The sequence below is a fragment of the Scyliorhinus torazame genome, chromosome 22 (assembly GCF_047496885.1).
Source record: "Scyliorhinus torazame isolate Kashiwa2021f chromosome 22, sScyTor2.1, whole genome shotgun sequence".
Classification (NCBI taxonomy): Eukaryota; Metazoa; Chordata; class Chondrichthyes; order Carcharhiniformes; family Scyliorhinidae; genus Scyliorhinus; species Scyliorhinus torazame.
This window is the reverse complement of record NC_092728.1, coordinates 9,252,061-9,269,906: the sequence shown is the minus strand read 5'-3', so window position 1 is coordinate 9,269,906 and position 17,846 is coordinate 9,252,061. Positions and strand designations below refer to the sequence as shown.

General features: G+C 48.5%; 1 protein-coding gene across 2 annotated transcripts in view; it reads right to left on the bottom strand.

Annotated features, from left to right (window-relative positions):
• Positions 1–9,754: 9,754 nt before the first annotated feature.
• slc38a5b (solute carrier family 38 member 5b) overlaps positions 9,755–17,846 on the bottom strand; it is a 76,307-nt gene continuing 68,215 nt past the window's right edge. Inside the window, exons 14-16 of one of the 2 annotated variants that reach the window (XR_011937598.1) lie at positions 17,206–17,309; positions 14,115–16,521; positions 9,755–14,012 (exon numbers count right to left, since the gene is read on the bottom strand). Coding sequence is in view for 1 of the 2 variants with exons in the window: in XM_072487867.1 (XP_072343968.1) it covers positions 16,414–16,521; positions 17,206–17,309 (212 nt within the window). In the remaining variant the exon portion in view is untranslated. Of the gene's footprint in view, positions 16,522–17,205; positions 17,310–17,846 lie in introns of both variants that reach the window. The other variant, XM_072487867.1, reaches the window with a different exon arrangement.

Sequence of the window (17,846 nt, the reverse complement as noted above, 5' to 3'; positions counted from 1 at the left end):
GCACAGTGGTAACCAATGTGCTACCACGCCGTCCACGATAACCTGCTCTGTAACAGATCGCTATAGAACATAGAAAATACAGCACAGAACAGGCCCTTCGGCCCACGATGTTGTGCCGAACCTTTGTCCTAGATTAATCATAGATTATCATAGAATTTACAGTGCAGAAAGAGGCCATTCGGCCCATCGAGTCTGCACCGGCTCTTGGAAAGAGCACCCTACACAAGGTCAACACCTCCACCCTATCCCAGTAACCCCACCCAACACTAAAGGCAATTTTGGACACTAAGGGCAATTTATCATGGCCAATCCACCTAACCTGCACATCTTTGGACTGTGGGAGGAAACCGGAGCACCCAGAGGAAACCCACGCACACACGGGGAGGATGTGCAGACTCCGCACAGACTGTGACCCAAGCCGGAATCGAACGTGGGACCCTGGAGCTGTGAAGCAATTATGCTATCCACAATGCTACCGTGCTGCCCTTAAGATCAAATTAATCTACACTATAGCATTCTATCGTAATCCATGTACCTATCCAATAGCTATCTTACCATGTGTGATTCAATAAAAATCCTGGTTTGGACAAGTCAAGTTGTTTGGTAGATTTCTTGCTAGACATTGAATACCAAACACAACATGGTACCAAGAGTGCTGAAGATTTGAAAATAACGACAGCAATGACCAAGTTAGGAATTCGGAGGACAGGCCGAACTGGTCAACTGCAGCCTGTGGCGACTCAATGCACTAGAAGACGAGAAGCGCCAGGTGGAAGGACTGAAAGCTCCCTACCAGCTTTAGATATCCGGTCATGCAGACGAAAACTGGCGGCTCTTCGAAATGTAAAATTGAAATGAAAATCGCTTATTGTCACAAGTAGGCTTCAATGAAGTTACTGTGAAAAGCCCCTAGTCGCCACATTCCGGCGCCTGTTCGGGGAGGCTGGTACGGGAATCGAACCGTGCTGCTGGCCTGCCTTGGTCTGCTTTAAAAGCCAGCGATTTAGCCGAGCAACTGTTCAAACTCTTATGTTTCGGCCCTAGGCCTACAGGCCCAGCGTGATGAAAGGCGGATAGCACTTCTGCTAATGGTGGCAGGTCCGCGAGCAATTGAACTGTATAACACATTTGCATTCGACAATGAGGACGACAGCAAGAGATACGATTAAGTGGTTAGGTACTTTGATCGGCATTGCTCCCCGAAAAAGAATTGAGACTTTTGAGAGGACATGTTCCATATGCGTATCCAGAAACCTGGTGAATCATTTTGAGTTTTGTCACGGACTTGAGACTGATGGCCCAGTCATGCAACTTCAGTGGCCTGAAATCTTCGCTCATCCGCGACCAAATTGGTGGTTTGGATGGAATGACGAGGTGGTCACGGAGGATGCCCAGACCGCGCTGGACACTGAGAAGAGCAGGAGCTCGGAGATGGCGCACTCAAAAATAGAAGCTGCAATCGAATTGCTGATATCATGGAGGACCAGGCACTGACACAGCTATAAACAGAAGAAATCAACCCAATGTTAGAGAAGCTGGCTCCAGAGGTACGTGGCAACTCGTTCCAGGTCGCTGAAAAGATCCCTGTAATTTCCACATCATCGAGAACACAGATGAGTGGGAAGACATTGATGATGCAGACGATGACGGCAACTCTGATGTTGGAGAGTTTGATGACAGCAAGACTGAAACGGTGGAGATCCTTGAGGACACTTGCGATGAATGGGAAGACATCGATGATGAATACGACGACGGCAACTCGGATGTTGAAGTAATTGGCAACTCCGGGAGTGACCCAGAGGAGGAGCTGATGACAATATCGTTAGGCAGCGCAACGGATCACTCATACATTCTTGAATTTGACCATGACCCACGAGTGAAGACAAGCATCCAGCAGAGGGCAGTAGAGCGGAGCTGCTGATTGGCTGTTGCAAGGGAAATTTGCATACCTCCGTTGTGGTCACCCTAACTTGAAAGTGATTTGTGAAGGAGCTGTTGTCAAGTGACACTTAAACCCAAAACACTTCTTCAGTGTTTCCCTCCCTACCCCCTCCTCTAACCAAAAAAAACCAACCGCTGTAAAGATCAAGAGGAAGGCTCGAGGTCAGGTAGAAGTAGAAAGAAGTTGAACCGTTATGCCACAGCCTGCAGGTAAGGGATTGGCTGGTGACTGGTAAGTAGTTTTTCTTTTATTTTCCCTCAGGTGTTATCGTGCAGGGCGCAGAGGTTGCTCAGTGAGTGTTTGCTGAGAAGGGGAGTGAATAACAGGTAAGCTTTCTTTGGTTTTTTTTTATCTAGAGGGGATGGCAGGGAAGGTAGTGCAATGTTCCTCCTGCAGAATGTTTGAGGTGAGAGACACCGACAGTGTCCCTGCTGATTTCACCTGTGGGAACTGCACCCATCTCCAGCTCCTCAGAAACCGCGTTAGGGAACTGGAGCTGGATGAACTTCGGATCATTCGGGAGGCAGAGGTGGTCAAGATAGAAGCTTCAGGGATGTAGTTACTCCGAAGAATAAAGATAGATGGGTGACGGTGAGAGGGGCTGGGAGGAAGCAGTTAGTACAGGGATCCCCTGTGGTCTTTCCCCTTAGTAACAAGTATACTGCTTTGGATACTGTTGGGGGGGGACTTACCAGGGGTAAGCCATGGGGTGCAGGTCTCTGGCACAGAGTCTGTCCCTGTTGCTCAGAAGGGAAGTGGGGAGAGGAGACTCCATAGTTAGGAGGATAGATAGGAGATTCTGTGGGAACGAGAGAGACTCGCGGTTGGTGTGTTGCCTCCCAGGTGCCAGGGTGCGTGATGTTTCGGATCGTGTTTTCGGGATCCTTAAGGGGGAGGGGGAGCAGCCCCAAGTTGTGGTCCACATAGGTACCAAAGACATAGGTAGGAAAAGGGATAGGGATGTAAGGCAGGAATTCAGGGAGCTAGGGTGGAAACTTAGATCTTGGACAGAGTTAATATCTCTGGGTTGTTACCCGTGCCACGTGATAGCGAGACGAGGAATAGGGAAAGAGAGGAGTTGAACGTGTGGCTACAGGGATGGTGCAGGAGGGAGGGTTTCAAATTTCTGGAAAATTGGGGCTCATTCTGGGATCGGTGGGACCTCTACAAACGAGATGGTCTACACCTGGACCAGAGGGGAACCAATATCCTGGGGGGGAAATTTGCTAATGCTCTTCGGGAGGGTTTAAACTAGTTCAGCAGGGGCTTGGGAACCTGAATTGTAGCTCTAGTATACAGGAGGTTGAGAGTAGTGAGGTCATGAGTAAGGTTTTAAAGTTGCAGGAGTGTACCGACAGGCAGGAAGGTGGTTTAAAGTGTGTCTTCTTCAATGCCAGGAGCATCTGGAATAAGGTGGGTGAACTTGCGGCATGGGTTGGTACCTGGGACTTCGATGTTTGTGCCATTTCGGAGACATGGATAGAGCAGGGACAGGAATGGTTGTTGTGGGTGCCGGGGTTTAGATATTTCAGTAAGCTAGGGAAGGTGGTAAAAGAGGGGGAGGGGTGGCATTGTTAGTCAAGGACAGTATTACGGTGGAAGAAAGGACGTTTGATGAGGACTCGTCGATTGAGGTAGTATGGGCTGAGGTTAGAAACAGGAAAGGAGAGGTCACCCTGTTAGGGGTTTTCTATAGGCCTCCAAAAAGTTCCAGAGATGTAGAGGAAAGGATTGCAAAGATGATTCTGGATAGGAGTGAAAGCAACAGGGTAGTTGTTATGGGGGACTTTAACTTTCCAAATATTGACTGGAAACGCTATAGTTCAAGTACTTTAGATGGGTCCGTTTTTGTCCAATGTGTGCAGGAGGGTTTCCTGACACAGTATGTAGATAGGCCAACGAGAGGCGAGGCCGTATTGGATTTAGTACTGGGTAATGAACCAGGACAGCTGTTAGATTTGGAGGTAGGTGAGCACTTTGGTGATAGTGACCGCAATTCGATTAAGTTTACTTTAGTGATGGAAAGGGATAGGTATATACCGCAGGGCAAGAGTTATATCTGGGGGAAAGGCAATTATGATGCGATGAGGCAAGACTTAGGATGCATCAGATGGAGAGGAAAACTGCAGGGGATGGGCACAATGGAAATGTGGCGCTTGTTCAAGGAACAGCTACTGCGTGTCCTTGTTAAGTATGTACCTGTCAGGCAGGGAGGAAGTAGTCGAGCAAGGGAACCGTGGTTTACTAAGGCAGTCGAAATACTTGTCAAGAGGAAGAAGGAGGCCTATGTAAAGATGAGACATGAAGGTTCAGTAAGGGCGCTCGAGAGTTACAAATTAGCTAGGCAGGACCTAAAGAGAGAGCTAAGAGCCAGGAGGGGACATGAGAAGTCTTTGGCAGGTAGGATCAAGGATAACCCTAAAGCTTTCTATAGATGTCAGGAATAAAAGAATGTCTAGGGTAAGAGTAGGGCCAGTCAAGGACAGTAGTGGGAAGTTGTGCTTGGAGTCCGAGGAGATAGGAGAGGTGCTAAATGAATATTTTTCGTCAGTATTCACACAGCAAAAAGACAATGTTGTCGAGGAGGATACTGAGAGTCAGGCTACTAGACTAGAAGGGCTTGAGGTTCATAAGGAGGAGGTGTTAACAATTCTGGAAAGGGTGAAAATAGATAAGTCCCTTGGGCCAGATGGTATGTATCCTAGGATTCTCTGGGAAGCTAGGGAGGAGATTGCTGAGCCTTTGGCTTTGATCTTTCAGTCATCTTTGTTTACAGGAATAGTGCCAGAAGACTGGAGGATAGCAAATGGTGTCCCCTTGTTCAAGAAGGGGAGTAGAGACAACCCTGGTAACTATAGACCAGTGAGCCTTACTTCTGTTGTGGGCAAAATCTTGGAAAGGTTTAGAAGAGATAGTGTGTAAAATCATCTGGAAAGGAATAATTTGATTAATCATAGTCAACACGGTTTCGTGAAGGGTAGGTCGTGCCTCACAAACCTTATTGAGTTCTTTGAGAAGGTGACCAAACAGGTGGATGAGGGTAAAGCAGTTAGAACATAGAACGATACAGCGCAGTACAGGCCCTTCGGCCCACGATGTTGCACCGAAACAAAAGCCATCTAACCTACACTATGCCATTATCATCCATATGTTTATCCAATAAACTTTTAAATGCCCTCAATGTTGGCGAGTTCACTACTGTTACAGGTAGGGCATTCCACGGCCTCACTACTCTTTGCGTAAAGAACCTACCTCTGACCTCTGTCCTATATCTATTACCCCTCAGTTTAAAGCTATGTCCCCTCGTGCCAGCCATTTCCATCCGCGGGAGAAGGCTCTCACTGTCCACCCTATCTAACCCCCTGATCATTTGGTATGCCTCTATTAAGTCTCCTCCTAACCTTCTTCTCTCTAACGAAAACAACCTCCAGTCCATCAGCCTTTCCTCATAAGATTTTCCCTCCATACCAGGCAACATCCTGGTAAATCTCCTCTGCACCCGCTCCAAAGCCTCCACGTCCTTCCTATAATGCGGTGACCAGAACTGTACGCAATACTACAAATGCGGCCGTACCAGAGTTTAGTACAGCTGCAACATGACCTACTGACTCCGGAACTCAATCCCCTCTACCAATAAAGGCCAACACTCCATAGGCCTTCTTCACAACCCTATCAACCTGGGTGGCAACTTTCAGGGATCTATGTACATGGACACCTAGATCCCTCTGCTCATCCACACTTCCAAGAACTTTACCATTAGCCAAATATTCCGCATTCCTGTTATTCCTTCCAAAGTGAATCACCTCACACTTCTCTACATTAAACTCCATTTGCCACCTCTCAGCCCAGCTCTGCAGCTTATCTATATCCCTCTGTAACCTGCTACATCCTTCCACACTGTCGACAACACCACCGACTTTAGTATCGTCTGCAAATTTACTCACCCACCCTTCTGCGCCCTCCTCTAGGTCATTGATAAAAATGACAAACAGCAACGGCCCCAGAACAGATCCTTGTGGTACTCCACTTGCAACTGAACTCCATTCTGAACATTTCCCATTAACCACCACCCTCTGTCTTCTTTCAGCTAGCCAATTTCTGATCCACATCTCTAAATCACCCTCAATCCCCAGCCTCCGTATTTTCTGCAATAGCCTACCGTGGGGAACCTTATCAAACGCTTTGCTGAAATCCATATACACATCAACTGCTCTACCCTCGTCTACCTGTACAGTCACCTTCTCAAAGAACTCAATAAGGTTTGTGAGGCATGACCTACCCTTCACAAAGCCATGCTGACTATCCCTGATCATATTATTCCTATCGAGATGATTATAAATCTTGTCTCTTATAATCCCCTCCAAGACTTTCCCCACTACAGACGTGAGGCTCACCGGTCTATAGTTGCCGGGGTTGTCTCTGCTCCCCTTTTTGAACAAAGGGACCACATTTGCTATCCTCCAGTCCTCTGGCACTATTCCTGTAGCCAATGATGACATAAAAATCAAAGCCAAAGGTCCAGCAATCTCTTCCCTGGCCTCCCAGAGAATCCTTGGATAAATCCCATCAGGCCCCGGGGACTTATCTATTTTCAGCCTGTCCAGAATTGCCAACACCTCTTCCCTACGTACCTCAATGCCATCTATTCTAATAGCCTGTGTCTCAGCATTCTCCTCCACAACATTATCTTTTTCCTGAGTGAATACTGACGAAAAATATTCATTTAGTATCTCGCCTATCTCTTCAGACTCCACACACAACTTCCCATCCCTGTCCTTGACTGGTCCTACTCTTTCCCTAGTCATTCGCTAGTTGGTGTAGTGTATATGGATTTCAGTAAAGCGTTTGATAAGGTTCCCCACGGTAGGCTACTGCAGAAAATACGGAAGCATGGGATTCAGGGAGATTTAGCAGTTTGGATCAGAAATTGGCTAGCTGGAAGAAGACAAAGGGTGGTGGTTGATGGGAAGTGTTCAGATTGGAGTCCAGTTACTAGTGGTGTACCACAAGGATCTGTTGTGGGGCCACTGCTGTTTGTCATTTTTATAAATGATCTGGAGGAGGGCGTAGAAGGATGGGTGAGTAAATTTGCAGATGACACTAAAGTCGATGGAGTTGTGGACAGTGCGGAAGGATGTTACAAGTTACAGAGGGACATAGATAAGCTGCAGCGCTGGGCTGAGAGGTGGCAAATGGAGTTTAATGCAGAAAAGTGTGAGGTGATTCATTTTGGAAGGAATAACAGGAAGACAGAGTACTGGGCTAATGGTAAGATTCTTGGCAGTGTGGATGAGCAGAGAGATCTCGGTGTCCATTTACATAGATCCCTGAAAGTTGCCACCCAGGTTGAGAGGGTTGTTAAAGCGTACGGTGTGTTAGCTTTTATTGGTAGAGGGATTGAGTTTTGGAGCCATGAGGTCATGTTGCAGCTGTACAAAACTCTGGTGCGGCCGCATTTGGAGTATTGCGTGCAATTCTGGTCGCCGCATTATAGGAAGGATGTGGAAGCATTGGAAAGGGTGCAGAGATTTACCAGAATGTTGCCTGGTATGGAGGGAAGATCTTATGAGGAAAGGCTGAGGGACTTGAGGCTGTTTTCGTTAGAGAGAAGGTTAAGAGGTGACTTAATTGAGGCATACAAGATGATCAGAGGATTGGATAGGGTGGACAATGAGAGCCTTTTTCCTCAGATGGTGATGTCTAGCACGAGGGGACATAGCTATAAATTGAGGGGAGATAGATATAGGACAGATGTCAGAGGTAGGTTCTTTACTCAGAGAGTAGTAAGTGCGTGGAATGCCCTGCCTGCAACAGGAGTGGACTCGTCAACACTAAGGGCATTCAAATGGTCATTGGATAGACATATGGACAATAAGGGAATAGTGTAGAGGGGCTTTAGAGTGATTTCACAGGTCGGTGCAACATTGAGGGCCGAAGGGCCTGTACTGCGCTGTAATGTTCTATGACCCAATGCCTGGATCATCACGACCAGAGAGCATCATAATGTCTAGTGAAGAAGAGCAATTGAGTGATGCTCCAGCGAGCCAAGAAGGGGCAGCACCTGTTGCCACAGTTCCTTCAGAGTACCCAATTCATTTTTTCCAATTAAGGGGCAATTTTGCGCGGCCAATCCACCTACCCTGCACATCTTTGTGTTGTGGGGGCGAATCCCATGCAAACACGGGGAGAATGTGCAAACTCCACACAGACTGTGACCCAGAGGCTGGATCGAACCTGGGACCTCGGCGCAGTGAGGCAGCAGGGCTAACCCACTGCGCCACCGTGCTGCCCGTTGCCGCAGTTCCAACCTCCACAAAGGCACCAGAAACCGAGACGCTCCAATATTCCATTGAGTTTGCAGAAGGGGGCATGGTCGCACAAGCTAGTGTGGACGCGGCGGCCCCTCAAGTGTCCACCTGAGACTCCTCAGACCTGCGAGCACAGGGTGAAGACCAGCACGACACCAGAGGCTGCCAAACCTTGACACAAACTTCGTAATTCCATTCTCAGGACAAAGAGAAGACTGGGAGAGCTCATCCCACTAACAAATCATAACCAGAAACAAAGATAAGTAGCAAACAGCGTTGTGGCAAGAAGAGGAAAAGGATGCTGGTGACGCAAGCGTGGCAATCGTGGACACAGGCCTTCCAACAGCACAGAGCAAAGAGGAAGAAAGAGGCCGGCACATAAACCAGTCTTCGAAGAGGCTGGCAACAGCTCAAATAATTAGAGGTGATCCTCTGAGGGAGGCACAATGACATGTGCAAAGGAGACAGACACTGGCCAGACATATGGACACCCTAGTTAAACTTACTCACATTGTTAGACATATCATAAGTGTATAGTTAGAAGATTAATGTTGGTTGTAAACAAATCTTAAATGTTTTCTGAGGAAGGGGAATGTGCAAATATGCCTGTAAGCACATGCCTGTCAGGTGCGACCTCCAACCAGCAGGTGGCGGTACAGACACCCCATGTGGTCTCAGGACAGTGGTCATGTGACAAGCCACTCCAGTATAAGTGGGGGCACATCCGGCCATCAGCAGATGGTTGTAAGATGTACAAGTGAACAGTCACACTAGGTGTAGTTCTGTCTTCTGCATTGAAAAGTCTAGCATTCTAGTTCCAGAGGAGTACAAAGAAACTCCATGATAACATGCTCTGTAACAGATTGCTATCTTACCACGCGTGATTCAATAAAGGACCTGGTTTGGACAAGTCAAGTTGTTTGGTAGATTCCTTGCTAGACATCGAACACCAAACAGCTCTCCCTTATCGTAAATCTATGACTTCTCATTTTAGATTGACCAAGAGGAAATATCCGCTCTCTGTCTATTTTGTCAATACATTTTATCATCTTATATACCTCAAATAGATCTCTCATCAGGAGTATAGACCTGAACTGCTCAATGTCTCGAGTGTGAGCACAAATGTGTATGTGAGTGCGAGCGAGTACGTGGTAAGCGAATGAGAGTGCATTTGAGTGAGAGCATGTGAGTGCGTGTATGAGTGAGCAAGCGTGTGAGTGCATGACCGAGCATCCATGTGTGAGCGAATGAGCGCGTGTGAGCAAGTATGCGGATGAATGAGTGAGCAAGCATGTGTGTGTGAGCGAATGGGCAGGAAAACAAACATCAATCCTCTCCTGCAGCGTGGGCAGTGTGCGAGGCCAGCCTGGAGGCTGCCTGCAACACACCCTATAGTCGAATGGCTGATGCCTGGGAGAAAGGGTGAAACGCAATTGAGGTGGTAATAAAATAGGTCAGCATTGGCCGCCCCAAGTGAAGAATGGATAAATCCAACGACAACAGACACATTTTACTCTCAGTTTTATTAAAATGGCTGAACATTAGCTTCAGTCTCATGGCTAAGGGAGGGGGGACAGGGGGAGGTTTGTACAGCAGTTACACCAAGCACTGGAATCCATCACCAAAGGGATTAATTAACAAGCAATATAAGACGAGCAAAGTCATTTAAAAAACAAAAATGTAAAAAGAAACAACACAAACATTCCAGCCGTGAATGTGGACAAATGGTAGGGTTTTAAATATTAGAGTAAATTCACAAGCTGCACCACAAGGCAAGGTACCTTATCCTTATAAAAAAACCCCGAGCACGTCCCATAGTTCAAACAGCACTGCACGGAACAAAATATCACAGAGGGTTACTGAATGCAGCAACTCAGTTGAAACCATTCTAATAGAACCGCTGCCATTTTTAATAGTGAGAAAGTGAGCTGCCCGATAATGGGGTTTCTGAGAGAGAGGGAGGGAATTACAGAGGGTGCGCCCGGTGTTGTCAGTCTCGGTGGGGGTGGGGGGGGCGTTTGTCAGAGACAATATACCGAGAAGGCTCGGGCTGGGAAAACACAAGAGGGAGGAAACGAGCAACCACGGCGATGGAACAAGGGAGATCTTCACCAGAAGTTCACGCCTGAGTCAGGAGCCAGGGAGGAGAATGGTGTCAGTGGAGTTGGTGGGCCGGTGAAGGCAGAGATGCACGCTGGGGTATCTTCCGGGAAGACTATGGCTTGTTTAGCACAGTGGGGATATGAGGCTTCTTTAGCACAGTGGGCTAAACAGCTGGCTTGTAATGCAGAACAATGCCAGCAGTGCGGGTTCGATTCCCGTACCAGCCTCCCCGAACAGACGGCGGAATGTGGCGACTAGGGGCTTTTCACAGTAACTTCATTGAAGCCTACTTGTGGCAATAAGCGATTATTATAAGGTGGAGGTGTGGGCTTAAGTAGGGTGCTCTTTCACTCGATGGGCTGAATGACCTCCTTCTGCACTGTAAATTCTATGCCTATATGGTTCTGAGCTGATTGGGGTGGACGGTCATTAAGAAATCTTTGGACTAGTGCTGCACTTGGAGACGGGAGTTCTGACTAAAGACTCTCAATTCAAGTGAAAAGCACTGCAAGTCTTTGGGAAGGGGGGCGGGGCGGGTTTGCAGCATCTTAAAAATGTCAGCGAATGATTTCATTGCATTTTTTGAGTTACTAAAAGGAAATAAAATTACATGTTTACCATCTTCCCTCCCCAATCTCCCCGCAAAGAAAATCATCAAGGATTTCTGATTTGTCAAGACAGCAATCCCCAATCAGTCCCCTCCTTGTATCAGAACACACTGAAAGCAGCAGTTTTACCAAGAATTACATTCTAATTCCCTCTCTCTCTCTCTGGTTAGGGTGCAGCTTGTGTGGATGTGAACGTCACAGTGGGTAAATACAGTACACAGCGAGTAAACAGTAACAGTCACTTCACATGTGGCACTCGATGCTCCTGTGCATATCAGCACACCAGCTAACAGAAAGTACAGTATTATTTGTTTTATTCATTCACGGAATGCGGGCTTGGCTGGCGGGCCAGCATTTATTGCCCATCCCTAATTGCCCTTGAACTGGCTGGCCCACTAGGCCATTCCAGAGGGGCATTTAGGAGTCGAGCACATTGCTGCGGCATCTGGAGTCATGTGTAGGTCAGACCGGATAAGGACGGCAGAATTGTCTCCCTCAAGGGACATCAGTGAACCAGATGGGTCTCAATGATCGTTCCATGGTCATCATTTTAAATTCAGATTTCTATTGAGTTTAAATTCCACCATCTGCCGCGGTGGTGGGATTGAAAGCTGGGCTCCCCCCCAGGCCACCACCCTGGGCCTCGGGGTTACTAGTCCGGTGACATGACCATGATGCCACTGACTGACTTGGGATCATGTACATTTGGCAAGGGTAAATTTTCCAGCCTCCACTAAGGATGAAAAGATGACAACATCTCCGAATATACATAGTCCCGGAAAAGAGGGTTAGCAAACACCAAAAAAACAAAACTCAAAAATGAATGCTGAATACCTCTCGCAGCTCCAAACCTTTGAATAAGACCACACAAACAACCTGGAGGGTGCAGAAGACAAGTTTAAAATAACATTGGGGGGAACTACAGAGTGGGTGATTGGGCAATCTTCATTCAATTGACTTGTAAATATTTAATTGAATATCAAAACGTGATCAGTTTAATTCAGCGTGATGAGCTGCCGTAATTATTTACTGCCACCATGTTAGAGAATTTAAACTTTATCCCACCCCCCCCCACCTCCGACTTACTGGATTTGAAAAATAAAAGAACAAACTCTCCCATCCACAAACCGCACCGACCCCAAAATATAAGCAGCAGCGATATCCAGGGTGGAGGCGGGGGCGAACGGGCGCACAAACGGAATCTCGGGAAATCTGAAGGAGGGGGGCAGAATCCTTTCCCACTAACACAGGAGGGCAGCAGAAGTGAGGAAACGCCACTGGGGTGGCTAAACCTCGGTAAGACACAGATGCCCAGCCGATGATGGGGTGGATGCTGAAAGGAGGGGGGGAGGGGGGCCGAGGCACACTCATTTAAAAATAAGGGGTCACCCATTTAAGACGGAGATGAGGATGAATTCTCTCTCTCAGTCTTTGGAATATTTTTAAGGCAGAGGTAGATACATACTTGACTGATAAGGGAGTCAAAGAGTATCGGGGGGAGGATATGGCGTTGAGGCCACAATCAGATCAGCCATGATTGTGGAATGGATTGAAGGGGCCAAATGGCCTCTTCCTGCTCCTATTTCGTATGTACTGCTCTGACGCCGGTGTAAAGTAAGCTTGATCCATTAGTGGTAAAGGTTCCCCACACCTGGTATTACTTGGACGCTATGCATTAAAAAGTAAAACATTTTAAAACCATCCACTTTTGGATTTAATTAACAGCACACATTCTGCCTTGCGTCAATGAAAGGCTTCCCGGCCTGGCAAGGTCGGTCACTTAGCAACAGTAAATTTAGTGTCAGTCGGGCACCAGTCACATGGACGTGTTCATAGTAAGGTCCCCCCCCCCCCCCCCCAACAAAATCAAGAGTGCACCTCACCCACTAAACCACTAGGGAACAACCAACTCACCTGGCAGCAGCGTGTGCAAGATGCACTGCAGCAAGTGGCCAAGGCTCCTTCAATAAGGGGCAGCAGCCACAATGGGAACACCCCCGCCTGGAGCCACACTCACCATCCTGACTTGGAAATATATTGGCCATTCCTTCATTGTCGCTGGGTCAGAACTTTGGAACACCCTCACTCCCTAACAGCGCAGTGGGTGCACCTACACCATGTGGACGGCATCGGTTCAAGGCGGTGGCTCACCCACCACCTTCTCGAGGAGCAATTAGGGATGGGCAATTAGTGCAACTGATGCAATTGTGTGGCTCACTCAGGGAATGAAGAGTCAACCAGTCGGTGCGGGATCGGAGTCACATAAAAGCCCAGACTGGCCAAGGCTGAAGCTCACGAGTGAACCAGTTGCTGGGATTTGAACGATGTTGTCTGGATTATTAATCCAGGCATTTGGATTACTAGCCCAGTACCATGAGCAGCATTGTGGAAAATCTTGGTTTTAATCCCCTCTACATTATTGCTAAGAATGCTGCGCAATATCAAAGAGTCCAACCCATGCAACCCGTATGGGAAAGAACAGGGGTGAATAGGAGGGATTTCCCCCCCTGGTGTCCACCCAAAAATCGTACAAGCAAACTCAGAAAGAAACACAATTCCCATTTTGCAACCAGAAAGTGCCCTGAATTCAGAAAAGGAATTAAGTCACAAATCATTTAGAGCGATACACACACACGCACGCAGGCTCAAACGCATGCATGCACACGCTCAAACGCATGTACGGACACACCACGCTCAAACGCATGCACAAGCTCAAACGCATATAGACACACACTCAAACGCATGTATGCACACATGTGCTCAAACACATGCGTGCACACATGCTCAAATGCATGCGTGCACATGCTCAAACACATGCGCGTACACGTGCTCACACACATGCGCGCACAAATACTCAAACACATGCGCGCACATGCTCAAACACATGCACGCATACACAAACGCTCAAACACATGCGCGCACATGCTCAAACACATGCACGCATACACAAAGCTCAAACACATGCGCACACATGCTCAAACACATGCACGCATACACAAACGCTCAAATACATGCGCGCACATGCTCAAACACATGCACGCATACACAAAGCTCAAACACATGCACACATGCTCAAACACATGCACGCATACACAAACGCTCAAACACATGCACGCATACACAAAGCTCAAACACATGCACACATACACAAACGCTCAAACACATGCACACATACACAAAGCTCAAACACATGCACGCATACACAAACGCTCAAACACATGCACACATACACAAACGCTCAAACACATGCACACATACACAAACGCTCAAACACATGCACGCATACACAAACGCTCAAACACATGCGCGCACATGCTCAAACACATGCACGCATACACAAAGCTCAAACACATGCGCACACATGCTCAAACACATGCACGCATACACAAACGCTCAAACACATGCGCGCACATGCTCAAACACATGCACGCATACACAAACGCTCAAACACATGCACACATACACAAAGCTCAAACACATGCACGCATACACAAACGCTCAAACACATGCACACATACACAAACGCTCAAACACATGCACACATACACAAAGCTCAAACACATGCACGCATACACAAACGCTCAAACACATGCACACATACACAAACGCTCAAACACATGCACACATACACAAACGCTCAAACACATGCACGCATACACAAACGCTCAAACACGCACAAACGCTCAAACACATGCACACAAATTGTCAAACGTGCACGCTCAAATGCATGTGCATACGTGCAAATGTGCAGGCATATGCTCAAATGCTCTCTAACGGCTCACTCAAGTGTGCTCACACACGTTCAAATGGGCTCGCTCAAACTCGCTGAAACGTGCTCAAACACAAACGCGCTCAAACACGTTGGCACACATGCTCAAACGCACCTGCACACACGCTCAAATGTGCTCGCACACGCATGTGCACACATGTACACAGGTATAAGATGGAGGATTTGGAATCTGGGCAGACAGAGCTCTGTCACAGATCTGGGCCTTTTTCCTGACTAAGTATGGAGAAATCACAATTTGCTTTGCCGTTCTCTTGTTGCTCATCATTCTTCACGGTCGACAGTACTTTCTCTTCAGCCCGCGGCTAAGGGGCAGAGCTGGGGTGTCCGTCCCACCGCAGAGTCACTTTGGAACAAGTTCCAGACCATCTCAGCCCAACCCACCCAATTGTGTTCAATTGCGTAGGCGCGCATCAGGGGAAGTGACGTATGTTGATCAGAGTGAGATAAAGCAGGGTGGGAGAATTACCATTAACTAACTTTCAGACATTTGGCAAAAACAAGTGGAGGGGGGGGAATGAGGAGAATCTCTTTTTTAAACACAGCGAGTTGATGTGATCTGGGAGACACTGCCTGAAAGGGAGGTGGAAGCAGATCGATGCTCAAAAGGAGGAACTGGATAAATGCTGGAAGGGGAAATATTCACAGGTCTGTTTGGGAGGGGGTGAAATGAATTGAATAGATCTTTCAGAGGAGGGACACTAGCACACTGGGTCCAACGGCCCGGCGATCATTGACAGGTGGGTATCTCATTGGCCAACTCAAGTGGGAAATCGCACAGAGTTTAAAATGTTTGGCCAAGAGGGTTGAAGGGAGGACCAGACTCCGGGTGCGGGCTGGTCAAGGGGGAAAGGTTTACCACGTGTTCAGCACGGGCCTTTTCCTTGGGTTTGATGGGCGGGCGTCCCAGGACACGGTGAGAGAGGCGTCCCTTGCACAGCACACCATCAAGATGGGACAGGACCTGGGGGGCGGGCAGGAGAAGGTGGATTCGAACTGACCATCGCCACACATGGCGAAACACCTGACCAACCTTCCCCCCCCCCCCCCCCCCCCCCCCCCGCCAACCGCATCTCTGGGAAATCGGATCGAGGGTCTTGATCACCTCTCTGGCTCAGCCTCCATTTTGCCAAGAGCGTCTTCCATTCTCTCCGATCTGAACAGTTACAATTCTCTAATGATGAAGTGGGCGGGTCCTTCAAAATGTCAGAACCATTTTCATCTCAGTGTTGAATAAATAGGCAGCTTTCAACCGAGTCGGGCCGACCCCCGGGCCCAACAGTCTGCCACTAAATTATCAAATCCCGCGGGCGTATACCACCCCACAGGCATCGTCCTCCGTGGCTGCCTCCAAAGTGTTGGCAATGTTAGCAAGCATTTGCCCCGTGCGGGCAGACGCTGACCAGGAGAGTGCTTCCTGGTTCCGGGGTGGGGTTGGGGATTACTTGAAGGGGAAAAGAGAGGAGGCGCGGTTCAGGGGTGGTAAATGAGGCAAGGAAGGCCAACGCAGATAGTCTCAGAGCCGCCGTTGCGCTTCATGCCTCCTTTAGATGCTTCTGGCCCCACGGGCCCTTCCCCTCCTTCTTAAACGAGAGCTGTGACGGTGTGGTGGGGGACGGGGTGGGGGCACAGGCAGGGAGTTGTGGGGTTGGTGACGACTTCCAGCTAGTGTCCACTGATGCGACTTCCTCCGTCACCGCTGCTCCAGTCCTTAAAGATGAAGCTCAAGCTCATGATCATGAAGATGAACCCAGCCGCTGCGAAGATGATAGCCTGCGAGAAATTGAGGGAAGGGGGAAGAAACCGTTACAGCACAGCAAGTAGAAAGCCAGAAGGAAAAACAGAACCAAATACAGGGCAAGTCATTCCACACAAGTTAAATGAGGAACACAGGTTGCAACGATCCCTGGCTGCGAAGCGGGAAATGGGGAGCTTATTGCCCCCATTCCACAGGCCTCAGCACATGGGCCATTCCCAATGTCAGTAAGAGGGAGCACCACACTGTCAGAGGGTCAGTACTGAGGGAGCACGGCGCTGTCGGAGGGTCAGTACTGAGGGAGCGCCGCACTGTCAGAGGGTCAGTACTGAGGCAGCGCTGCACTGTCAGAGAGTCAGTACTGAGGGAGTGCCGCACTGTCAGAGGGTCAGTGCTGAGGGAGTGCTGCACTGTCAGAGGGTCAGTACTGAGGGAGTGCCGCACTGTCAGAGGGTCAGTACTGAGGGAGTGCCGCACTGTCAGAGGGTCAGTACTGAGGGAGTGCTGCACTGTCAGAGGGTCAGTGCTGAGGGAGTGCCGCACTGTCAGAGGGTCAGTACTGAGGGAGTGCCGCACTGTCAGAGGGTCAGTACTGAGGAAACGCCGCACTGTCAGAGGGTCAGTACTGAGGAAACGCCGCACTGTGATTATAACAAATGTTCTATGGGAATGAGTGTGACTCTCAGCTCTCCCAATAATACCTGGATTTTTGATCTGGATTTCAAGGGTTCCCTGTCATTTGGCACGATGCGGACGTAAAACAAACCAGGCAATATGAAGATCAGACTTGGAGCTGACGTGGCACCTTCAAGGAAACAAGAATGACGTTATTTGGCGAACTGTGCGAAATTGTTGTTGTTGCCATATTATAAAAAGGATATCGAGGCACTGGAGTAAAAAATGATACACATTCATGTAATGATCCACACTTTCCTCACCCGCAGACTCCCCAACCCATTCCCGGGCTTATACTGCCTTCATTTTAAACTTGAAATCCTCAACAAATCCCTCCATTGCCCCCACCTTATCTCTTCCTTTGTCCCTACAACTCTCCCTATCACTGCAACCTCCAGTCCCTACAACCCTTGGCCATGCTAAATTGCCCCTTACTTGGGTACTCTAAATTGATTTCAAAAAGAACATTGTGCAGTCATCAGCGAACATCACACCCCAACAGGACCTGCCCTCGGGCAATCAGCGAGGCGAAGGCCAAAGTATCTGCCCCCCCCCACCCACTCCTGCCTGCAACTCGATTTGGTCCGACACCCCGAATATGGTTGCTAGGGGACCGGACTCCAAATCCACATGCAAGACCCCCGAGATTGTGCAAAATACCGTCCTC